Raw genomic sequence first — 24,061 nt, forward strand, 5'->3', positions numbered from 1 at the left:
AATTGCCATATTCCCATTGAGATTTTCTTGTCAAAATTGCTTTTCCTAACTAGTCTTTTCCCCTTTTTCGTGTGCATTTTTATTCAATTGCCATATGTTTTTAGAGAATGATTGATTTTTATTTTAAAGTGTTGTTTTTCAGAATGTAAGTAAAGTTTATTTTCTTATAACCACAACTTTGTTTACATGACTTGTATTGTTTCAACTTTAGTCACCGATAAACTTCACTCAATTCTGAAAATGGGAGGAGTAGATGATTGATGAGAAGAAGAGTAGTAGGGAACCTCGTCTCTCCTTCTGAACAGGTGAACACTGTCTGTTTGTCTGGCTTCTCTCCTTTTTTCTCTATCACGCTCTTTCTTTCTCTTCTTCCTCGAAATCAATACATACTGCTTTCGTCCGCCATTCTTTATTCGGTTTGAATATTGAATTCTGTCACTTTCCTGTCGGATATTCTATAGAATGGAAGCTGTAGAGCCTATTTCTGTCAAGCCTTTCCCATTATTCAGTCTACCAGCAATACCATTTTATGATATTCTGAAAGAAATGAGATCTGTCGATGTGTGAGTTTTATAAACTATGAACATGAAGAGAATGGAACAACTAGAAATAAGAAAAATTGATTATTGAAAAAGAAAAAGACAAAAAGGCCTAACCTAATCCAGATGATGTTTTATAGAATCCATTGCCTCCGGAATATTCTGAAACAATTGAAGCAAAACGATTGAAAGGGGGTTTAACTAGAATTACAAATTGTATAAATAAACAAATTGAGAGTGCTTTCATCATTGAGTATCTGGAATTTTAAAGGCTTGTGATGAATACTGGAATAGGCCTCCTTATTCGTTTCAGTTGAATTTGCCTATAATCTATTCTCATGTTTTCAGATTCGCCCTGACGTTGACTTCCAAAAAATCCCAAAATTGTCTTCGAAAACAGATGTATCTTCAAATGAATGTCGTCAAAAACCGTTGGGCAGGCATGGAATTGAAGTATAAGAAAACTGACTCAAAATATCTTTCGATTTCTGTGAATTCTGAATACCATCCCGAGCCAACGAACACGTGGAAAGTAGGAAAATATAGGATTCCAATCAAAGATGGTGGTGATTATATAAATTTCATTTGGAAGCATCAGATAGAAACTCATCAATTCCTGGCACAAGCCATATGTGAAGCATTTCGAATCAAGAATCTCTCGTTTCATGTTGAATATGAATATGGATACGAAGCAACCTGGAAACTATTCGACAACATTCTCAAATTTCGGAATCATTTGAAAGTTCCAATTTTTCAATTTAAAATCACTTCGTTGTATCTGAATATGAGTATATATTCAGATATGTTGGATAGACTGAGTGATACTCCAAGACTAATTATCACCGGCGATTCATACCAAAACTTTACTTATGATCATCAAAGACCGTATCCGAAAGAATATTTGGAAATCGATCATGCTGAATGGATAAGATTGAAGGATCTGATGTTACTTTTGAAGTGTAAACAAGTCAGATTACATCACGTTATGTACGTTACTGATAGGGATTGGAATACATTCTTGGTCAAATGGATGGAAGGATGCAAGTTGGTTCAGATCAATATATATGGAAATGTGATTGATTTCGATGTGATACTCGGAAAAATTCCAAGGAAACCGAATAAAAACTTCTGGATTTGTCGAGACAATATGTGAGTTTATCACGAGAAGATCTCAATTGCTGATGATTTTCATAAGAAGTTTTAACAGTAGACCAGCCTCTGTGGGCGCTTGTATTTAGTTCAAAAGAATTGAGTTAATTTCAAGTTAATTTGTCATATAAATCATAAATTTTCAGGGACGTACAACTAGAAAACTGCTATGAAATCGAACGAGAAGACGGCACGAAGCTTTATGTCGCGAAAGACGATCACAATCTTATTTTATTTAACAACAAAGAATAAATCATCTGTTATTTTTTATTTCTCTCATTGGTTTCGTCAATAAAATTTGAATTTTCTAAACTGTTTTCTTGATTCAAACAAATATATGTATATGTTGAAGCATTTTGCAGGTTTCAAAACCTAGGTTTGTTCAGTTTTCACAAGCACATGGGATGTGTAGAAGGTCTCGTAATTTTTCCAATATATCAGACCATATTCTATTTTGAAATATCTGTCGATAATGCTTTACGACGCTACCTATCATTGCCTTCAGAGTCACTACTTTTTTTACTTCCACCTGAAATTTGAGATCTTTCTTAACTTTGTGGTTTACTGAATGAAATCTCTTATGGATTCACGAAATTCCGGTTTCCTAAATAACTCTGTAATCAAAACCCGTTAAATTCAGGTTTTTCAGGTCGAAAATCTTTTGAAGACCTAAATTCAGATACTTGATATACATGTTATGTATTATCCTGAATCACATGCACTGATAATTTCTCTGTCTGTAGTTTGTTCTTCAGGAGAACGTCGTCACAAGACGTTCAGTAGGTCTAGGTAGAGCATGCTGTAGATAGTCGACTGGGTCTAGAGTTTGAAAAACTTTCTGTTGAAGTGTTGCATAATCGATACGTATACAAATTTCTCAAAGTCCCATTAATTAGAATTGGAAATAATTTGCAAAAATTGAAACTTTTGAATTCATCAAACAAGAAAACCTTCCAAAAATTATTTCTGTAGTTTTCTATACATGATGGTGAAGCTGGGACTGTAAGTTCCCGTGGTAAATCCCTTATCTTGTAATAGGACTATTTTCTCATGACCTCATTTCCCACGATGACGACTAAACTGACAGTGAATGTGAAGAAAATTACTGTCAAACTGACATAAATGACAGATGACCTATAGTGTGTTAGTCATCAAACCTCTTTTTCTTTGTTCATTGCAATTCTCACTATCCGATTTGACCCCCATTAGCACCAGTTCAGTCTGCTTGAGAGCAAGAACCAGATGTTCATGACGTTCTATTGATTCTAGTCGAGATAAGATTTTTCTTCTAGGAATGTTTGTGGGCGGAGCCTGAGTACATAGGAGACGGAGGCGGAGTCGCGTAGGATGGAGATGAGGAGGTAGGTCTATCTTGTGTCATTCATCCTTCCACATCTCCTCTTCTCCTGTTTTCTGGTTTCCATCTCTGACTGGCCCCAGAAGACTAGGTTTCTCCATTAACAGAGACTTCTGAGTTTTCAACCATCTTTGATGGTTCTGTCTAGGCTGTAGCCCCACTTTCTCTAGTTTCTGTCTCCAATTCTATTTTTATTTTGACCCCCTCCTCCCTAAGTTTAGAAATTCTTCTGGCTCAAAATCAATGTCTGGGGAAAATCGATAGGGCACCCCAGAGTCACGCTCAGTCTTCATTCGTCCTCAAGAGTTATTTATAGTAATATTCAGTACTGAGAGATTACTATCCCAATCAGAAAACCATAACGCATTCACCAACTTTAGTCAAAATTCAGTTTCCAAGTCCATTTTAAAGACTACGTCTTGCCCAAGTCACAGCTGAGATTCCCAGAGGCTGTCCTCACTATCAAATATTTGTATTGGGTACAGATGTTCGCTTCATAGATTTACACGTTGTCTCTCATTGTTCAACCATTACAGAACTGCTAATCTGAGTTGGTCTGTAGAGCAATTAGAGCATCTGTCAAGATGTCATCGTCTTGTTTGCCCATGTCATCTGTTATCCTCCTAGTGAGCAATCGATTTTCTTCTGTATTTCAATAGTCCTTCTCTTGATTCTCCCGTTTCCTTTACAACTTCCTTCTTCTTCTCCTTCACTAATAAACACAATCACTTTCTATTTCAGAAAAATGGATAAATTCCCGATTCTTTCTCTCCCAGCCGTCCCGTTACGTCAAGTTCTCGGAGGGCTCTGTCCAATTGATCTGTAAGTTTACATCTCTTATCCGAACTGCATATTCAATATTTTCTCCATTTCAGTTTCGAGCTTCTCCAATGCTCTTCTAGAACCAAGGAAGTTCTGAAGTCTTTCGAAAAGGCCAACAAAACTTTCAAGGTTGGAGTCGATTTCCAAAGAAATTGGGTTGAAATCAAGGGTGTCTGCAAGTTCTATGTGAAGGAGGAAGACAATAATATGAAGATGGATAAGGAGAACAAAAAGAGAACATTCTGTGACAGAGAAGTTCCGATTTCTACTGATGAGGCGAAAGCGACTAACACTTACTGGCCAGCTGGCGAAAAGCTTGAAGGAACCATGAATGTCGGACAAAACTTTGTGAAAACTCTGGGAGTTGGACAACTCGATCAGATCTTGATCAGTGCTGAAAATCCAGCTGCCGAATGCCTCTCTTGGCTTGAAAATTGCAACGTCAGACTGGAGAACTTCAATCTGGTCGGAGCAGAGCCAAGTCACGCTGATAAATTGGCTACGACCATTTTCTCTGATGACTTCCTTTCGAAAGTTTCTCTGAACTTCACTTCTCTTCTGGAACCTTCTGAAGGGTGGCGTCCAATCAATTTCAGTGGAGATATGCCAATCAACATATTCAAGATCCAACTTCAACATTCTCAATGGTTCACTGGGAAACAATTGATGGCAATGAACTGCTCATCGATCATTTTATATCATTCGACTCTCAAGAACGAGGATATCAAGAAGTATTTGGAGGCGTGGAAGTCTGGAGCGTATCCAAAGTTTTTGTATCTTTCGGTTCATGTCGAGGAAGCGAACAAGTTTAACTTCAATTCGATCGTCAACGGATTGACTGATAATAAGTAAGTTTATTATATTTCAACATCAGAGAATCAACTTCTTCTTGTTTCAGACCAACTGTCGTCGATAACACCACTTCAGTCGAGTTCCAACGCGAAGATGGAGACTCCATCGAGATCTGTCTTGGAAACGGCGGAAAGCATTTCACGGCTTTCATTAATTAAATTTAAATTTTCTCGATTTCCGAATAAACTTTTGATGTCATTTCTCGTGTTTGTGAATACTGTGTCCGTTCCGAAAATCAACTTGAAACCATTAGCTAGAAAGTAAGAAGAAATTATCCTATTCGGAATCTGACAATTCATTCTTGAACGATTTTGAAGTGTATTTAACTCTAGATTTTGTTAGAGGTTCAAAGTCATGTTTAAAACGAAGTAAGAAGCTGAGGTCGTCAACATGGTCGAGAGCTCTGATGATTATAAAAGTTTCGTCGATCGCATCAGGCCAGTGTGGGCAGACTTTGTCAAGCAAGAGTTACGTGGGGTCGTCAAGTCAATATTGGCTGAGTATGGGGAAATGGAAGAAGCTGTAAGTGATGAGAGGCGGAATATCAAGCGTCGTATAAGGTCACAAAAAGAAAAATGGGAATCAGTGCAAAGGAAACTACAGGAAAATAGGAAACGTAAGATGAAGAGTGAAAAGAAGGCTAGGAGAATTTGTAAAAAGAAGATGAAGGCAGCGAATAGTCGAAATTGGCTGAAGTTTCGGGAATTGAAGTACAATTTTCTGGCTCGTAAGCAAGTAATACTGATGTCATCAGTCTATACTGTTCCGCTTGGCACCTATCGGGTATGGTGTCTGCTTCTCTCATTCGAAACTTTTTTCAATGCAAGAAATAAGAAAAAGAAATATAGTGCATGAAGGACGGTCAAGGTTATAAGGATAACGGTCACGAAGATATTGAACTCATTTGAACTCATCTTTTCACGTACCTCGAGTGCGTATATAAAATAAATAAATAAATAAATAAATAAAGTGTATTTAACTCTAGATTTTGTTAGAGGTTCAAAGTTTTGTAGAAAATTTCAAAATTCTGTCATGTATACATCAATTCTTTATTGATTTTTACACCTCATTCCACTCATTTCGTCACCATGACCATCAGAATAAGAAAACCATTTTCCTGCAACTTCTCCAGCTTCGTAACAAAATGCAAACGTCGGTGTTCCATCAGAGTTCCCAGGTATTGAAGTTTGCTCATCTATAGAATCGAACTGTTCCATTGTTCCAGCAGGACAAACCAGATAAGTACTGTAAATGAGTGTTAAGCATTATAAATTCGAGTCCTAAAAGAGAACGTACTAGCACATATCCGATTGATCTCCGAAGTTCGATGGAGGTGTTCCTACTGTATATGTAACTGGTACGTCTGCAGCTTTCAGGCAATAATTGGTCGGACTTGGAAGCCCTGCCCCTTGGCACGAGGCGTCATAGATTTTTGAACAAACCTTGCAAGCTAGAATTCAAATGGAATACATTTCGACAATCATAGAGCTCTTAAGATCACTTACGGAATGGATCCACAGCTGAAAGAAAATGAAAATTTGATCTCAGGTATTGTCTTCTAGCAACTCACTTTCGACATTTTGAGTCGGGATGTACGTTTGAATAGGTTTGAAGATTACAATAAGCAAAATGAAATACATATCTGCTTTCAGAATGAAATATACAAATAATCTTCTCTATTTCTGTTTTTGACTAGACTTTCTTCTCATCGAAAAAGTGTTACGTAATGGATACGTGGAAATCAAGTTCTGTATCCTGTCCTTTGATTCCTACGGATATCAATTAATGTATCTTGTTCAATTGATCAGGAAGACTTCAGAAGGAGAAATGGAGTTTCTTATCATATCAGATTAAGGGAAGGATTACGTTAAAAACTTGAACAAGTGTCGGATTTTGGTTTCGAAGACGGTGTACCTGTGAGGATCCTTAACCATGGAGACCTGGCGAAAATTTCACTATATTTTGAAAAGATAATAAATAACATTTATTACTCCATTTATAGTTTTAATATTTCAAAAAACGTTACTTGAGAAAAGAAGGGCAGCAGAAAGTGAATAAAATCACAAGGGAAAATTGGAAAATTAAATGAAAAAAAGTTATACTCCGGGAATTGACTCTCCATTTACATGTTGACAATTTGATCTTTGGACACTTGTTTTGGTGGAGCGATTCCAAGTTTTTCGACCTGAAAGTAATACATATCTGAATCACCTGTAAAGTAGCCTCCTTACCTTTCTAGCCAAACTTTGAAGGGTCACAGTAACTGAGAACAAGTCGCGTCCATCGAACAAATCCACCGATTGGAATGTCTGAAAACTGATGAAATTGAAAATAGAAATTTAAAAAAGACGAACCTCCTCGTCCTTGACTCCCAACTTTCTGGCTGCATTTGTGAATTGGTTGATATTCTCGAGACAGTTGAAATTGGAGATTGGCTTCATGATTTTCTTGACACTTCCCTCTTTGATAGCGTTCACCAATCTGGAAAAATGTCTTTCGGTGTGTCTGTTTGTAAACCAACTATTGGGGAAATTCTGCTCAAAAATTCCAACTTTTTCTGCTACGTGTCATATCTTTTCTTCTAGAATCTTTTTCCCGAAACATCAAAATATCAACAACAGTTTCTCAAAAAAACGTTCGTTTTCTCTCGCCCATTCTTCTTCTTCTTCCCCATATCTATTGACTTATTCATCCCATTTTTCGTTATCTCCCATCACCAACAAACAAAAGGAAACACACTCACTTGCACAGTCTTGAGCCGTCTTTTAGTTGCTCACGAAAGTTGTCGCGAGACGGTTCGCAGTCGAATTCCTCTTTTGTCAGATCCTGCAAATAGAGAATTGATTGGGGGTGTTGATTTAGAAATTTGAAGAGTGATATCATTTGTATTTTCTAGATCGAGGAGAAGTGAGACTAGAGGACATCTACAGTAGATTTTGGAAATCCTCACTGAAAATTTCACAAACAGAGAGTTATGTTTTCATTGAGATGGTGATTTTACATGGTTTCCCAGAAACAATAAGCTCCTGTCTAGATTGAGACCCTGCTACTCATTCAGATTCCTTTCAAAATGGGAAAAAAATAATCGAAGAAAAGTAAAAAGAGTACCAACAAAAAGATAAGACTGAAAACTGCGAGCCATTATTTCCAAATCATTTACCTTGATCCATTCCAACAAATATCCAGCTTCCACATCATTGAACTTATTCGCTTGCTTATCCAAAATGGCTCCGGCCATTCCAGCTGGTCTTGGGCGATGATAACTTTGAGACATTTTGAAGTTTTGAGATGCTGAAATGTGAACTTCGAGAAGTAAACGACACTAATTTTATTGACAAAATGAAAATTGAGAATCTAAAATTGAATATTTGTATGTCTTGTTGCTCAGATCTCGGATGTGCTCACTGAGCTTTATATTCCGTTTCTTTTCTCTGCGTCTCCTAGTCTTTACTATACTATTTCCATTAGGTTAGTGTTGATTTTTGCGCGTGTGGGTGGACGAGTCATCCCGCCCGAAATGGGCGGAGCCAGTGACTAGGGGGATATGGATTTCGAAACTAGAGCTAGAGCACAGAACATTCCAGAACGTCTCGCTCTTTTTTTAGGGAAAGAAAATAAGAGAGAGAATTGACACTTGAGAGAAAATGGAAATAGAAAAACACAACACAAAACCTGTATTATTGACCTATTGACTTTTCGCTGCTCCTGTGGCTCAACGGTTTGCAACTTTTGAGACGAACTGTGAGCTCTCACAAATCTTGAGAAAATCCCCCAACAAGGGTTGAATTCCGGCAATGATATTCGTAAGCAGTGAACAAGGCTGTTTAAAGCTCGGAGTTCACCTAAAAAAACGTAATACGATTGAAGAACTGCTATAAAAATGGTTCATAAGCTGAAGAATAAAAAAATCAACAACATGGAGGCGAACAAGAAAAAAATGAAAAAGAGAAAAATAACAATGTGTGGTAACAATAGGAGGAAAATATAAAGAAGAGAAAACAATAAAACAACAAAAAAGATGACTCAGAAGGCTAAGATCGAATCAGAATCATGGTCGAGGAGGAGGTGGAAGTAAAGATTTTTCAATAAACAGTGGAGCGATAAACGAGATTGGAGGCAGTTGATGGACGGGTCCTGAAAATAGACGCGCTGCTTCCGGACGTGGTTGGCGAACGAATTGTTGATCAGATGATGATGTGGACTTCGAAGTAGAAGAAGATATACGAGCTAGTTGATTGAATGGAGTCTTTAGATCGATTGTTTCTGATCCTTTTCCACTGCTTTTAATAAGTGCCGGACGGTTACAGAGGATTCCCTGAAATAATTAACATTAAATTGCATTGCAACCGGAGGTCTCTGATCTGACTAGTTACTTATGATGTTGAAACTGTTTTCACTTCTCCAGATGAACTCACAGACAATAAGTCTTGAACCCCTGTCAAATGCTTGGAAGGCATCCATGCTGACCACGAACGCTCACACCGTTCCTCGTTCAAGTTGCGAAAGAGAAGAACACTACCCGACCGACCCTTGTATCGTTTATGAAAGCGTACGGCCCGATAATGTCGTCTTGTCTCCATATTTCTTATTTCGCATCATTTATAGACAGAAAAATCAAAAAGGGTTCGAGCGATTTTCTGTTACAAACGTTCGTGTAGACTCATAAAATCATCTCACTTCTTAATTTACTTGTTTTTCATCTTTCATACCTTCGCCGTTTTGGCCACATAAACAAGTGTCGCTTTTCTTTGCTCAATGACAATTAGCTCGTCAACAGGCGCCGAGAATTGCATCGTTTCCAGAACACGACCGTTTTCCGCATCGAATCTCATTACTTGTGTACTATCAATAGCAAAACAACCGACAGAGTTGACGAGGATTCCAACGGATTGTTGAATACGCCAAACGACAAGAAGGCAGAGAGTATCCCAGCAGACGACTCCTTTCTTAGTCGAGACAATTAGATGTCGTCCGTCCGCAGCAAATGCAACTTTCTGAATATCGTCTTCACAGCTCAAAACGTCGATTATTTTCATCTGAAATAGAGATAATTGGAATTTAAACTGAAAAATAGAAAAAATAATTGATCTTGAGAATCAAATGAAATAAACACAAAAAAAGACCATTCTTTCTTACATTTTTAACATTCCAAAGAACAGCGTGTTGCCCGTGAGCGCTAACAAATTTTCCATCGGTTTGAATATTGGAAATGGAACGGATCTCTGCTTCTTGCCAGTTTCGACTACGTTCTAAATCTTCCCGAACTTCTTTTTCGCTGTAATCCCAGACGCTGATCGTTCCACTCGTAGAAGCAGTGACAATTGTGTTCTGAAACAATCGTATGTAATAGAAAGAATCGAACCTGTCTCTGCCAGTATCTCATTTAATTGATATGCAAGTTTCGTGCACTTGAAGGCGAAATCAGTCCTCTTACCACAAAATTCGAAGCAGCGCTCGTCTGGCAAGTTGCCACAAAAACGACATCTTTCGGTACGGCAATGCTTGCTACCAACTTCGTCTTTGTCGCGTTTCCAATACGTTGCCAGAATCTAAGATGGTTCTCTCCGTCATAGTTAATGAACTTTTCAATTGTAGCTGCCAGTGTGGGTGTGAATGAAACCGTGAGAACATCACGAAAAGCTGATCGAATTCCTCGAGAAGTCATGTCTCCATCAATTGAATTTTCGAGTGTGACGAGCATTTTGGATTGAGTTGTCACGGTGACTGGGTCAAACCATTGAATGGTACCCGGCTTACCATTCATAGCAACATCTTTGGGACGAAGTGGATCACTGAAAAATATGTTTCATATGGGATTCTATCGCTTCCGATACTCTATAAAAGATCGAAAAATAGTACACTTTTTAGTAAATTAATCACAAACCTGCAGAATACAGTGTTCAGCGATCTCGGACAATATTCGAGTGTTGAAAGTGATGATTTGATAGCCATTGTTGAAAGAAGGACGGTGTGAATCGAGTTGTCTTCTGGAAAAATTTCAAACGTTCACTTGTTGTTGAACCTCTTTTTTAAAATTTATTTTCCCAGTTTGAATAGTTTTCTTGAGTGTTGAATTTTGAGGGATGGTATATCCCGAGAAAAGAGTAGAAGATCACTTGATAACCAAGGATCACTGTTTCTCACGAACAAGTATCTAGTCAAAACTAAACAGAGAAGAAGGACAAACAGTGCGTGTAACTCAATATCATCACATCATACAGTATTTGCGACATATAATGTTCGGTCATTGAGTATACACAAAAACTGTTTCTGAAACAATTTTTGTGTTCCATTTTATCACAAATTTTTTAACTGCTTACCCATAATAAGTGCACAAGTAGACGAATCATCGGAAAGAACAAGTCCAGTGACTGGAGCAGCCAACCGTGGCAGCAGAGTTGGCTCTTTTTGTCCTTTTGAATGGCGAGCAAGTACACATTCAGCACCAGCCGACAAAACATTTCCAAATTGAGTAACAGCAACATGACTCCCAACTTTATGCCAATGAATACGGTGATGGGTGTCCGAAACTCCGGCCGTCTTTAGATTGGACCATTGAAGAACACGTCCATCGCTAATTGAGGCGACAAGGAAGTTTCCGTTGACCGCCAGACGTTCAATCTCGTGAATATGTTCGTCATCTGAAATTAAAAACTGAGGAATGTCTTGATTTAATCGAATTGGCACGGGTGAATTTAGACGAATGGGATGAGAGATACAATTCTGTGTATATTTCAGTTAAGCATATGTATGAATCTCTCCGTATTTAATGCTGATAATATCAGCCTGATATTTAGGTTTCTCTTTATATTAAAACTCGCTGAGTGACGCTAGATCACTTACCATGCCCTCCTCCATTCTTCGACGTGTATTTTGTCTCTTTCACAACCGAATAATCGTCATCTTTCAGAATAATTGAATTCACTTCCAATCCCTGGCAATACGAGATGACTCTATCCGAAATAGCAATTTGTTCTTTTCGGAGATTCGCCGGAATTTCCAGCACTTTCTCAACCGAACCATTTGCACCAGTGACACAGACATCGTAGAACTTCTGACATTTTGCCGAACTTTTCTTAACGACAAGCCAAATTTCCAGCTCTTTTTCTTCGTCCAATTGAGGTTTCTGAGCGAACGCACAGCTAAAAAATAAGGAAGAATGAGTTAATGAGTCTTTCACCAGAGAAAGATTTTTCAGCACAGAAACCAAAACTTACACAACAGGGAACGCGGTGACTCTTCTCGAGACCAGCTTTTCAAAACTTCTCTCTTGTGCTTCATATTCAGTGACTTCTCCATTTTCAGTAACAGTAACTAGACGTTCATTCGTATGGAAAAAGACAGCAATTACATCGGAATCGTGCTTGATAACACGTCGTGCAGCATTTCCTTTTTTATCAGAATAGAGAACTTCACATGAGGTACCGGTAGTGGCCGCAAGAATTCTGAAAGTACAAATGTTGGTCAATTATAGGAGTTTAGTGCTAAAATGTGAAAAAATATTTTGAAAATAGAACGATTTTTGGCATGAAATATAATAATTATTCACCTGTTGTTGGGCGAAATCACAAGATTCGAATACGGTTGACCGACAAGCGTCACTTCGATATTTTCCGGATGTTCCATCTGCAAGGATTTTGGTTCATCAACTTAATCAAAATTAGTGAAAAGAAGAAATATAAGGGCTAAAAACCTTGATAATCGCTAGAAAGTTAACAATAAATCTCATACATTTATTTGTTTTGAAATGCGTGAATGAATTTTTAAGGCAAGTAATACTTGTTACAGGATGCAAGGAAAAGGCACAATTATGCTGATTGAAAGAAGTTAAAGAACGGTCAGAAATGATTAAAGTCACAGTGAAAAGAGAGGGAGTACATAAAATAAATACATATCGACATGGTGATGCATTACTTGTGAATAAAGGTATATGATACGAATAAGAAGAGAATTTTCACTTTTCGAGTACAGTGATTTCCAGAATTCTAAGCAATCTTGTGAAGCTCATGAATTGTGTAAATCGTATTAATTCTCGCATGAACCAATTTTCCATGTTGAACGACATCATCGATATGACCACGAATCATTGACTCGTCTGGAGCCGATCCACGAATATACTCAAGCATTCTCTCACGAGATGGAAGAGTGTAGACGGCGACTTTCACAGCAGTACGGATAATCCATGGATGATGTCTGCAATGAGGTCACCAAGTTAATAAGAGGTTGTTGTCAAAGAAAACTGTTTCAATATTTGAAATTTAAAAAGTGAAACCCTTTGTTTGATGGATGAAACATTATAGGGGCGTCTTTTCAGAAAGATACTGAAAAATACACAAAAAATTTGGAACGCTTCACGAATTTGCGTGTCATCCTTGCGCAGGGGCCATGCTAATCTTCTCTGTATTGTTCCAATTTTAGTATATGTTCTCGGAAGAACAAGACTCAAAGAAACACGACTTGTTTATATAGGGGTGTCCTGGCAAGCGGCCGACCTCTCCCGGGTTCCGTCGTCCTCTATATTTTATGTGCATAAGGGGCGGAGCTTGGGGAGGATGACGGCTCTAAAAAGAAACGCAGTCCGGTGATACCGGGATAGTGAAATTGGAGTGCGAGTTGTAAATCCAAGACTTTTTTTTTGATTTGAGGATCAACTTACGACCTTTATTTTGATAGCGAATTTTGAACTTGATAAACGTACTTTGCCAGTGTTCCATCGTAACACTCCTTGCAGATCTTCGGAATACTATCCTCGTTGCTCGCCGCCACCGCGGCATACATGAATTCAACGATGAATTCCAGAGCACTGAAACACAGAAGTATTTAGTTTTATGAGATGTACAGATTTTCGCTACCGATTCAAATGCAAAATGGCAATTGCTCCGCTCTCCTTCTCCTTCTTATCAATTGGTTTTTCACTATGAACCATAGTGATCACTGTCTTATATCCCTCTGGATTCGATTCATGCAGCTCTTTCAAAAGATCAATTTTTTCACGAACATCTTTTTCAACGAACTCGAAAATCTTTCCGAGCATCTTGATGAACTTGCACAATTCCTCGTATACTTCAACAAATGTCAAAAGTTCGACATCTTCCGGAGAATTGGTGGCAGGCGAATTCTCATCGTTATTGTCAGTGATTTCAGTGATAATTTTGATAGCTGGCTTTTCGGTAGACAATTTTTTCATCTGTGTAGCTACCAGCTTGATGCAGAAAGGAGAAGGCGCCTCTGTGTCAGTCATTGTCTGAAAAATAAGATGATATATTACGATTTTGAATAATGAAAAACGAATTTGTTATGCTCTTATGATAAAAGGTTGTGAATGTTAGAAGAAAAAACGACAGCGGAGAATGATGCGAATTTCGGAAAAATAGACAAATGAGGGGACGATATGGCGTTTTATAAACAAAAACTTTTCTGGTACGCTATGATGAATCACGCTGGTCTCATGACGTTTGTTTTCTACTCGGCTTCTCGGACAGAAAACAGCATTTTATTGATTAGAAGAACATTTTGGAAAAGAGTCCTGAGTTGATAAAAGGTTACAAAAACGAAGCGAAATTTAAAGAAATGCATTTGTATAGTGTCGTGGGAAAATCTGCGTGTCAACTCAGAAAAATGAAAGGAAATACTTCTTTGTAGAGAATCATATGTTTAGGCCTGACAATCACAAATCATTCGTAGGAAAATCTATTCAAAAATTTGTCCTGTACATATTCCTCTAGTACGCTAGTCAATTCGACTTTGAATTATATTAAAAAATGCAAAAAAACCTACGCTCCTTCGTTTTTTCTTTCGATGTTTTGAGTCAAATTAGTTTACAACATAATTTTAAAATTTTATGCGTATTTTTTACTCTAGGAAGGGGGAAAATTATCGACAAAGCATCGAAAAAAAAAGAATAAAAAATGGTGGAAAAAATATTTTTCTGGGTGTGTGCAATTGCGCCCTATTGCCAAGAAGTTTCGAATCACATTTTTCCTTTCATTTTTTGGCAGAAATTGACTGTTTTCCATCGTTTTTATGCTGTTTTATTACATTCTTGACATAAAATTAACTTGTTGAAAAAAGTGATAATCGTGAATCATGTAAATCAGACAAAATTATCTGCTGTCAATTTTCGAGGCTACGCGGGTGTCTTTTACTAAAATTGATATCTAAAACAAAAGAAAATATAATTTTCTTTATTCATGATTGATATATTCTAGTTCTGAACAGTTAAAATTAGTTCAATAACATTTATCTGTCTCCCGAATCAATCTTCCTCCGTAGAAATCTGAAAATGTGTCACGTTTTTCTTCATATTCAATCAATAAATAAAAATTCTTATACCGATCCTCCCTTCTTCTTTTTCTTTCTTCTTCTTCTAGTTTTTGCTTTTATCTGAGCTATTTCCTGCTCCAAATGCCATTGAACCTCATTCTCACTTATCGCTGCTACTGTTGGCATATCTCCAGATGCGGAGTATTGTAGATAAAGGGGAATGGCCGATGAGCAGACAAAAATTATTGCCAGCAGAGAGTAGGTCCAGTAGAGATGCATGTTCATTGGCTCATGGTGCTTGTAATAGTGATAAACTTGATATTTGTCCATTTTGAACCAGAAATGAATTCACTGTTTTTTTTTAATTCTGAAAATGTTTTCTTTCGATTTTCACCATTTAAATACCTTCTGAAAACGTGAAACTTTTAAACGGAATCTGCGTTCTTTTCGATGAAAACGTTTTACTCATGCTTCTAATCGAGAACTTTATTAGTTTCAGGCTCCCACCGCACAGCCATGGACGCGCTACGAGCGTATGGCGAAAGTGACAGTGAACAATCAGAGGACGATGTTATCATGCAAGAGATTTCCAAAGGAAAATCAGTAACACTTGGAACGGATAGAGCAATTGTAATGGCTCCAGATGTTCAGTCAAAAAGTGTAATCAAAGAAGTAGCAATTGTGGATCCGAAGACAAAAGAGATCAAATCGAATCCGAAATTCGAACAGCTGTTCAAATCCGAGGTTTGTTTAAAACAATTTTTGGACACATGGAAAACTTCAATAGAAAAGTTTTGAAAAAAATTTTTTTGGGTTTAATCATTCCATGAAAACAATATTTCAGTCTGGACCAGTAAATCCCTTCAAATCAGAGCAACAACGTTCTCAAAAAAATACTTTAACTGGATTCGTCGAGCCCGCTCATTTGAATGAATTCCATTTCAATCGTCAAATCCGGAGTTTTGATACTCTTGGATACGCCCAGAATCCAACTGCAGAAACTGGAACTTCACAGTTTGTTGGTGATGTCAAAAAAGCAGAAACCGAGAAAGGAGTATCACTGTTTGAATCAAAGAAGACTGGTGGTGAAAAGAGAAAACGAGTGAGAAATGATGATTCAGCTGACGTCGACGGGTACACAGGACCATGGAGTCGATTTGCAGATGAGAAGACTGTGGCAAAGCCATCTCCAGAACTTCAGAAACAAATGGATGAAATTGTTAAGAAGCGACAAGAAAAAAGTAGAAGATTCAAGAAAGAAAAAGAAGACAGTGAACAAATGGCTGAAGAAAGCTCAACTCTTCATCGTAAGTGTAATGTATTAGTATTTTATCTGGAGTATTAAACACCAATTGTCATATTTCCTCTCACCTCAGACATCATCTATCTTTTCAGTCAAAGAAGCTGAAGACTACCAAGGTCGCTCATTCCTGGTTCCACCTAGTTTCACAGGAGTCAATCTTCGAGAAGACTACGTTCCGGAACGATGCTTTGTTCCTAAAAAACTCATTCATACCTATCGTGGCCACAACAAAGGTGTCAATTTCCTTCAATGGTTCCCAAAAAGTGCTCATCTATTCCTTTCCTGTTCAATGGATACAAAAATCAAGTTGTGGGAGGTTTATGATCGTCAACGAACGGTGCGAACTTATTCTGGACATAAACTTCCAGTCAGAGAAGTTGCATTCAATAACGAGGGAACTGAATTCTTATCAGCTTCATTCGATCGATATGTGAAGTTGTGGGATACTGAAACAGGACAAGTTAAACAAAGATTCCATACTGGACATGTCCCGTATTGTTTGAAATATCATCCAGATGAAGACAAGAATCATATGTTCTTGGTTGGAATGCAAAACAAGAAAATCATTCAATGGGACTCCCGATCTGGAGAAATTGTTCAAGAATACGATCGGCATCTTCAGGCTGTAAACTCGATTACATTCTTTGATAAAAATCGACGATTCGCATCGACTTCTGATGACAAATCTGTCAGGATTTGGGAATGGGAGATTCCAGTAGATACGAAACTCATTCAAAATGTTGGTCTACATGCTATTCCAACGATGACCAAGAGTCCAAATGGTGAGAAATGTTCATCTTATTTGAAAAATGCCGTTGCTTTTTTTTAATTTGATTTTCCATATTTTTTAACGATTTTAAGTACTAGTATTTATTTACAGACAAATGGGTGGTCGGACAATGTATGGATAACCGTATAGTTCTTTTCCAACTAGTCGACGACAAGCTTCGATTCTCGAAAAAGAAGGCTTTTCGCGGACACAACGCAGCCGGATATGCATGCAACATTGATTTCTCTCCTGATCAAAGTTTCCTTATTTCTGGTGATGCTGATGGAAAATTATTCATCTGGGATTGGAGAACACATAAAATTGTTGGAAAGTAAGCTAATTTGTTTGATAATATAGAAAAGAAATCTTTGAATGTCATATCTGACGCCATTCTAAAAAAAAATGTTTTCCAGATGGAAGGCACATGACAGCACGTGTATTGCTGCACTGTGGCATCCGCATGAGAAGAGTCGAATGATTACTGCTGGATGGGATGGACTCATCAAAATGTGGAATTGACTGCTCTATTTTTTTTTTAAATTCTGTCACTTTCTAGCGAGTTTCACCCTTGTTCCAGTTCTCTTGATGCTCTCTGTGTTCATATTATCTGTTTTCTCTATTTATTCTGTATCTCGTTTTTATTCTTATTTAACAACTTTCAACAGTCAAAGTGATTCTAATAAAGTTATTGTAAACCCATTTGTAATATGGAAGTTCAAGTTCTGGTAATACTTAACAGGTTCTGACCGAAATTTCTATTTACTTCTGAAAAGATAAACAAATGAAATGAACATACAAATTTGAGATGGCGTTTAACGCAGACGACGCCACAGCTCAACCTCCAGAATTAATAACATTCGATGAACAAGTAGTGGCTTGTGAAGTGGAAATCGATACCTTTGAAGATGTAGAATATGTAGATGAAGATCAACAAGGAACAATACTTGTGGATCATTATGTAGAGAGACATGGTACGGACATTGATAGTTTTTGAATGAAATCTTTTCTTGAAAAATCCTGGTTTTTTCAATCAAAACCTTGTTTTGTTAGAACAAAAAGAGTTTCGAAATTCAGAACCGCCCGAAACTGGGGACTATGATTATCAATATGAAGCAGATGACACCGACCCGAATGAAGTTTATCTGTTCGATGAGGTTCGTTTTTAAACATTTGCGAAAGTACAAAGAATAATGGAATTTCACAGGACACTGCTCAAATTCACCAAATAAACACTTCTCATAATGAGGCAGAAGATGAAGACATTGACGTACAGTACGTGGAGGATACTGATCCGAGCTCATCATCTATTCCATCTACCTCTTCTGCTCCAGATCCATCCTCTTTTCAATCCACATCTTCCGCCACGTCATTCACGATGCATCAAAGAGGAATACCGAATTCTGGAAATACTTTCATTATTCAAAAAACAAATGAGAGAAACAGATCGATGCCGGTTTATAGTCCAGTTTCATTTCAAACAGTCCGTTTTGATAATTTCCACCACTTTCTCAATAATTTATTTTTCAGACGTACTCGGAATCAGTTTGTCGTAATGGAAAACGTGTAATAAAACGAACTCATGCAGCTTTGACATCAGAAGATATGGAGTCAATAATGGAAGAATCACAAGTCATGAAACGGATACAAAAAGAGATATCACAATTGAAAAAAGCGAATGATGAGATGAAAAAGACATTTGAGTTGTCGCATCGACGTCTAGAATCGATCAATTTGGTATATTCGGAAGCGAAGTTGAAACAAAAAGAAGCAACGGCCGAAAAACGAAAATTACAACAACAATTAACATTAGCAAGGTATATTTTCAAACACTGCAACGGTCGAGTTAAGCAGAAAAGATAAATACTCTAATTGATATTCAAAGGCTTACTAAAGGTATTGTTGGAAAATCTTTTCATGTTTTCAGAGCGACTAACACTCAACTCGCAAAACAAGGAATCGTGCAAACCCGATATCATTTTCAGCATCAATAATTTTCAAATGCCATTCAGCAGATGCTCTCTGCCGTTCTATCAATTGATCTAGTTTACTATCTTGTCGCAGTTTGTCTTTCATTCGAATTGTTATTTTTTTGGGTTCTTGAATCAGGGTTTTCATAGTTTTTGTCAGTATTCGGGGCATATTGAAATGTTTCAAATAAAATTATCATCATTCTTTCTCGCGCTTTTCTTTTTTTAGAGGTCCAGCTTGACCTTTTTATATCTACACTGTCTTTCCAAAACCATTAGTCAAAATGAGTGATAAACCGCTTCTTATTTTCAGATGCTCTCTGCACGAATTCCACTGTCTTCTCTTCGCATTTCACGCTCTGCAGCTTTTTCGTCTGCTGCTGAATTCCGTAAGTTTCGAAGTAGAAGTCGATTGGCTCGATTCACTGTTCGAATCTTGTCATTTTCAGCCGGAACTTTTCATTTTTCTTCTGCGTTAGACAAGCTTTAGTTTCCAACCAAGTTTATTCTAAATTTTTCAGACGACCCGATCAAAGATCAAGCAGAAGCATTGGTCGCCCGAAAACCATCTGAAGCGAAAAAGGGAAGAGTACAAAGTTGGAGAGCACCGTAAGTTTTATTAGGAATCTGATAGCATATCGGAATCACAGAGATATCGGAATCAATGAAAAAGAAGCAGATAGCCGTCTGCTGTTCTTCGACAAACAGGCATTCATGAATACGTATAAACTTCTGTTTATTTCAGAGTATACACAGCTCCTCATCGACATGTCTTTGAACAATCGCCGGATTTCTCATTCAAAGATGGGCGTACAGTGCATGTGACGTCTCGGAAGCAACTCGATTACAAACTCGACCAAATTCGACTTGCTGTAAGTGTTGTAAATAGTGGTTGTACTAAAAAACTACGGCAGTTTTCAATGATTTTGAAAAAATTGGCATTTTCTGACTGTGTGAGAAAGTCTCAAAAATTAGAGTAGCTCTTTTAAAATCTGAATTTTTAGAAAAAGATCGTGGCACTTTTGAAAGAAACCGAAAACGTGGAAACCATCTACAAACGAGAGCAGGAGGCGAGAAAAAGAAAAGAAGCAGAGGAAATTGGAAGACGACCGATGGCAAAAGGAAATAAAAATATTGATTGATTTCATTGAAAGCTGTTTTGTTTTGTAGTTTCTAGTTACATTTATAGTTTTTGTCATTCTTATTGTTACTATATAAATTGAATCGAATCAAGTTCAGCAAAAGATTTATTCATTCTCTTTATTTTCACTCAAAATATCCATAATTTAGTTCAAGATGAGATACTGTAGCATGGTGATTCATTGCTTCTTCATTTACGGAATGCCACTTTCATTTCTTTCATCAAAGAGTCTTGCCATGCAGAGTGATTTGACTCGATCTCCTTGATTCCGGCAGCCAGCTCACGCATTCTGGAAGAACAATTTCAAGATTTCACAGAAGTTTCAAAGAGTACGTCTTCGTGATGGGATTACCTGGTACAAGCCGTCTCGAACTCCTTGGTGCATGTGTCCAACTTCATTTTGTTGGCGTCAGTTTCAGCATTGGCGAACTTATCTGCAGCACTATCCATATCGAGACGCGTCTTGCTCAAATAGTTGATCTGTTCTTGATGAAGTCGACAATCATTTGAATAGTAAGCCTTGTATTTCTCACATTCGTTTTGAACCTGAAATAATGCAAGTGTGCTCTCTATCCATCAATGTCCAAATACTTACTCCTTTCGCAGAATCACCCTCTGCAGACATTCTTGCATTGACAGCTTCAATGAATGGTTGAACATTCACTTTGTCTCCAAGACGCGCGTAGTTCTCCAGTGGTGCAAGGAAATTAGCCTTCTTCTGCCACTTGTATACATCATTTAGATCTGTCATATGCTTATGAAGATCCTTCAGACGTGGCAACAAGTTTTTGAAGTAGATCATCGACTCGTCGACATCCACAGGAAGACTGGAAAGAAATGGGTGATCAGTCAGTAGAAGTCACTTCTGTTACCTGGTTGCCTTTGCACGACCAGTCTTCTCCTTAACCTTCTGCTTCAGTCGTCCGAACATGATTATTGGTTATCGAGAAGAGAGCGAATCGAGTACTTTCGAGACGAAGCAAATGAAAGAATGATTGATTTTTTAACCAAATCGATCCCTTATAGTCTCTGATCACGCGAATCAACGTGCCCTTCTGATGACATTCTCATCCTAATTCTGAGTTGTCCGGGTAGCCTAAATGACGTGGACTGATAATAAAAGGAGAGTGTTTCCCCACAGAAACCCTCATATCATATTCGTCAAAACCCGATCGAAAATGACGTCTGCTTATTTCGGAGTCGCTGGTGGAGGTAATGCTGGAGCACAATCGGCATATTTTGGAGTCGGTGGAGGACCGGCTGGTGGAGCCCCTAAATCAAATGGAGGAGGTGGAGGTGGCGGAGCCCCACCACCAGGAGTTTCGTGTTATTTGGGAGCTGGAGCTGGAGGACCTGCTGGAGGAGGCGGAGCACAATCTGCCTACTTCTCTGTAACACCAACTGCCGGAGGAGCAGCACCAATGGGTGGAGGAGGTGGAGCACCACCACCAGCTAGTTCAGGATCATACTTCACACCACGTAAGTTGGAATGAATTCTTTTTTCAATGACCTAATTTTCTTTTCTAGCTGCCGCATCTGGCGGTGGTTCTACAATGACTGCTGTTGGTGGAGCTCCACGTGGAGCCTCAACAATGACGGCAGTTGGAGGAGCCCCAATGGGAGGATCAAGCACGATGACAGCAGTTGGAGGAGCACCAATGGGAGGACAATCAACGATGACTGCTGTGGGCGGAGCTCCACGTGGAGCATCAACCATGACTGCCGTTGGAGGCGCTCCAATGGGAGGTTCAAGCACAATGACCGCAGTAGGAGGAGCTCCAATGGGAGGGTCCAGTACAATGACGGCTGTTGGTGGAGCTCCAATGGGAGGACAATCAACGATGACTGCTATCGGTGGAGCACCACGAGGAGCTTCTACAATGACCGCTGTCGGAGGAGCCCCAATGGGAGGAAGTAGCACGATGACGGCTGTTGGAGGAGCCCCAATGGGTGGAGGATCGACTATGACTGCTGTGGGCGGAGCTCCACGTGGAGCCTCAACCATGACGGCTGTTGGAGGTGCTCCAATGGGAGGATCGTCAACAATGACTGCTGTTGGAGGAGCAGGAGGGCAATCCGCATTCGGTGGAGCGCCAGCACCCCCAATGCCATCTTCTGGAGGAGGTGGTGGAGGTGGAGCCACATCTGCCTACTTCGGAGTCAGTGGAGGAGCAATGGGAGGAGGTGGAGCCCAATCGGCATACTTCGGAGTCGGTGGAGCACCAACCGGTGGTGGCGGTGGAGCCAGATCTGGAGGAGGTGAGAGAGTTCACACAGGCTCACATAGACATCTAAAAATATGAACTTTAGGCGGCGGTGGTGGAATCCCAGGACAATCCGTGTACATGGGAGCTGGAGGAGGTGGAGGCGGAGGTGGTGGAGCCACGTCGGCGTACTTTGCACCGAAGTAAAATGACTCCGAATCCTCAGTTTCAGTCAAGCTTGTCTTTTTTGAGAGAAATAAAATGTTTGTATTAAGTATTGAGCTGAATATCTATTTGGAGCAGACCCTCAGAATCCTGGAAATCTGAAATATATCTTAGTCATGTCTCGTTTTCTGTTGGATCAGAATCCACCGGAAATAGGATCAGATTCACACGGAGGCGTTGGGAAAAGGGAAAAGAGGCAGAAATATAGAAGACTGGAGAGGAATATGGATAGAAGGTGTTAATTAGGAAAACAAGGGAAAAGGCGGATAAATAGCTGTACTCTTATTTCCTTTCCGATATGAATGACAAATCTTTTCTTATAGAGGTTTGCCGTTTTTCCAACAGCTTTTCTGATTTGATTTCACTACCCATCAGTTCGAAACTATAATGTGTATCAAATGTCAAGTTATGCAGCAATACAAATTTTGTCCAACATGAGCTGGAGCATGTGGTGCTCACGAAATACTCGATGTTATGTTTTGATGTTTCGCTCGAAATTGACTCTAATCTCTGGATATATTTCCAATCAGCAATAAGTGTTTTAATCAACTCTTTCTCTGATCAAACTATTCTAGACGCGATGAAACTTTTCTACTACCTGGTTTTTGTGATTTCCAACGGTCCAAGTGGCCAAAAGTCAATTGAATTTTCTTCATATTTTTTCGTATTTTTCGACACTTTCCGTTCCAGAAAACGTTTTCTCTGAATTCACCTATTTTCACAAACATTTTTCGTCTGTTCCTGTGTTCGAAAACCAGGAAACAAGATGATTACCAATTCTACCTCTTTCTCTTTTTTTTACAAAAAAAGCCAAAAATGTCTGGATGAAAACTGGTTTCGAATCCTAATGAATTCCTTTGTTTCCATATCCGTGTTTTTCTTCTCTCGTAGAAGAGAGCGAGTGTGAGAAATGAATTCATCTGTGGTTTCGAAAGGAGATACTTGGAGTTTCAAAAAGGGTTTCAGATTCTTTCATTGTTTATCATGTCGGATATAGATTACTCTGTTTTCAATATTTTCTAAGAAGTTCAGAAGAGACTTAGAACAAGACGGAAGTGACGAGGAAACAAATGTCTATCGAAATTTCGTTCCCTCGTATGATTGTACTTTTGTAGGTATCCACTTCCGGTATCTGCATAGTTGTCAAGGCCCGACGATGTTTTTGATGATCATTCAGAATTACTTCTAATCTTGAATCATAGTCGAAAATGTGACTTTATCGCGAAAAATTACATTTTGAGATGCATTTTCAGAAAATTTCATATCTAGTGTCGCAAACCACTTTTGTATCACGTGTATTGTTCTCCGTCCATGAGGTGTTTTGAATCATTCTTCCAATCGTTATCATCTGCGTATCCTTGACTTCAAGACCTTTCCTGGTTCTGCACAAAAATAGACTTCGAGTCCTAATTCCTTTACTAAAACCACTAAAATTCCGGATTGAACGGAATTTTTCCAGAATCTTTCTTA

General features: G+C 38.5%; 12 protein-coding genes across 12 annotated transcripts; 6 read left to right on the plus strand and 6 right to left on the minus strand.

The window, feature by feature from the left end:
* Window positions 1–462: 462 nt before the first annotated feature.
* On the plus strand, window positions 463–1,940 carry GCK72_001686 (uncharacterized protein; the record flags this gene model as incomplete). The annotated part of the gene is made up of 3 exons (XM_053723079.1): window positions 463–563; window positions 888–1,688; window positions 1,835–1,940. The coding sequence occupies 3 exons, from the start codon at window positions 463–465 to the stop codon at window positions 1,938–1,940; spliced, it is 1,008 nt and encodes a 335-aa protein (XP_053591724.1).
* Window positions 1,941–3,790: 1,850 nt separating this feature from the next.
* Window positions 3,791–4,877, plus strand: GCK72_001687 (uncharacterized protein; the record flags this gene model as incomplete). The annotated part of the gene is made up of 3 exons (XM_003114943.2): window positions 3,791–3,867; window positions 3,921–4,715; window positions 4,766–4,877. 3 exons carry the CDS (start codon window positions 3,791–3,793, stop codon window positions 4,875–4,877), a joined length of 984 nt encoding a protein of 327 aa, XP_003114991.2.
* An 891-nt stretch (window positions 4,878–5,768) lies between these two features.
* GCK72_001688 (uncharacterized protein) lies at window positions 5,769–6,359 on the minus strand (the record flags this gene model as incomplete). The annotated part of the gene is made up of 4 exons (XM_003114610.2): window positions 5,769–5,964; window positions 6,016–6,169; window positions 6,225–6,239; window positions 6,290–6,359. The coding sequence occupies 4 exons, from the start codon at window positions 6,357–6,359 to the stop codon at window positions 5,769–5,771; spliced, it is 435 nt and encodes a 144-aa protein (XP_003114658.2).
* A 482-nt stretch (window positions 6,360–6,841) lies between these two features.
* Window positions 6,842–7,993, minus strand: GCK72_001689 (uncharacterized protein; the record flags this gene model as incomplete). The annotated part of the gene is made up of 5 exons (XM_003114549.1): window positions 6,842–6,904; window positions 6,951–7,028; window positions 7,074–7,200; window positions 7,463–7,545; window positions 7,880–7,993. The coding sequence occupies 5 exons, from the start codon at window positions 7,991–7,993 to the stop codon at window positions 6,842–6,844; spliced, it is 465 nt and encodes a 154-aa protein (XP_003114597.1).
* Window positions 7,994–8,767: 774 nt separating this feature from the next.
* GCK72_001690 (uncharacterized protein) lies at window positions 8,768–12,345 on the minus strand (the record flags this gene model as incomplete). Its single annotated transcript, XM_053723080.1, has 9 exons — window positions 8,768–9,034; window positions 9,429–9,755; window positions 9,856–10,047; window positions 10,154–10,511; window positions 10,604–10,706; window positions 11,040–11,360; window positions 11,563–11,861; window positions 11,937–12,164; window positions 12,269–12,345. 9 exons carry the CDS (start codon window positions 12,343–12,345, stop codon window positions 8,768–8,770), a joined length of 2,172 nt encoding a protein of 723 aa, XP_053591725.1.
* A 359-nt stretch (window positions 12,346–12,704) lies between these two features.
* On the minus strand, window positions 12,705–13,960 carry GCK72_001691 (uncharacterized protein; the record flags this gene model as incomplete). The annotated part of the gene is made up of 3 exons (XM_003115067.2): window positions 12,705–12,912; window positions 13,418–13,522; window positions 13,572–13,960. 3 exons carry the CDS (start codon window positions 13,958–13,960, stop codon window positions 12,705–12,707), a joined length of 702 nt encoding a protein of 233 aa, XP_003115115.1.
* An 862-nt stretch (window positions 13,961–14,822) lies between these two features.
* Window positions 14,823–15,312, minus strand: GCK72_001692 (uncharacterized protein; the record flags this gene model as incomplete). The annotated part of the gene is made up of 2 exons (XM_053723081.1): window positions 14,823–14,876; window positions 15,052–15,312. 2 exons carry the CDS (start codon window positions 15,310–15,312, stop codon window positions 14,823–14,825), a joined length of 315 nt encoding a protein of 104 aa, XP_053591726.1.
* A 186-nt stretch (window positions 15,313–15,498) lies between these two features.
* Window positions 15,499–17,573, plus strand: GCK72_001693 (uncharacterized protein; the record flags this gene model as incomplete). The annotated part of the gene is made up of 5 exons (XM_003114828.2): window positions 15,499–15,726; window positions 15,827–16,289; window positions 16,378–17,067; window positions 17,166–17,385; window positions 17,468–17,573. 5 exons carry the CDS (start codon window positions 15,499–15,501, stop codon window positions 17,571–17,573), a joined length of 1,707 nt encoding a protein of 568 aa, XP_003114876.1.
* A 286-nt stretch (window positions 17,574–17,859) lies between these two features.
* GCK72_001694 (uncharacterized protein) lies at window positions 17,860–19,045 on the plus strand (the record flags this gene model as incomplete). Its single annotated transcript, XM_003115000.2, has 5 exons — window positions 17,860–18,025; window positions 18,129–18,208; window positions 18,259–18,534; window positions 18,582–18,868; window positions 18,979–19,045. 5 exons carry the CDS (start codon window positions 17,860–17,862, stop codon window positions 19,043–19,045), a joined length of 876 nt encoding a protein of 291 aa, XP_003115048.2.
* A 289-nt stretch (window positions 19,046–19,334) lies between these two features.
* On the plus strand, window positions 19,335–20,163 carry GCK72_001695 (uncharacterized protein; the record flags this gene model as incomplete). The annotated part of the gene is made up of 4 exons (XM_003114622.2): window positions 19,335–19,410; window positions 19,543–19,630; window positions 19,767–19,893; window positions 20,026–20,163. The coding sequence occupies 4 exons, from the start codon at window positions 19,335–19,337 to the stop codon at window positions 20,161–20,163; spliced, it is 429 nt and encodes a 142-aa protein (XP_003114670.2).
* A 188-nt stretch (window positions 20,164–20,351) lies between these two features.
* GCK72_001696 (uncharacterized protein) lies at window positions 20,352–21,093 on the minus strand (the record flags this gene model as incomplete). The annotated part of the gene is made up of 4 exons (XM_003115069.2): window positions 20,352–20,451; window positions 20,515–20,708; window positions 20,758–20,989; window positions 21,035–21,093. The coding sequence occupies 4 exons, from the start codon at window positions 21,091–21,093 to the stop codon at window positions 20,352–20,354; spliced, it is 585 nt and encodes a 194-aa protein (XP_003115117.2).
* Window positions 21,094–21,340: 247 nt separating this feature from the next.
* GCK72_001697 (uncharacterized protein) lies at window positions 21,341–22,573 on the plus strand (the record flags this gene model as incomplete). Its single annotated transcript, XM_003114665.2, has 3 exons — window positions 21,341–21,641; window positions 21,690–22,421; window positions 22,473–22,573. The coding sequence occupies 3 exons, from the start codon at window positions 21,341–21,343 to the stop codon at window positions 22,571–22,573; spliced, it is 1,134 nt and encodes a 377-aa protein (XP_003114713.2).
* Window positions 22,574–24,061: the final 1,488 nt, after the last annotated feature.

This window comes from Caenorhabditis remanei, chromosome I (assembly GCF_010183535.1).
Source record: "Caenorhabditis remanei strain PX506 chromosome I, whole genome shotgun sequence".
NCBI classification, from domain to species: domain Eukaryota; kingdom Metazoa; phylum Nematoda; class Chromadorea; order Rhabditida; family Rhabditidae; genus Caenorhabditis; species Caenorhabditis remanei.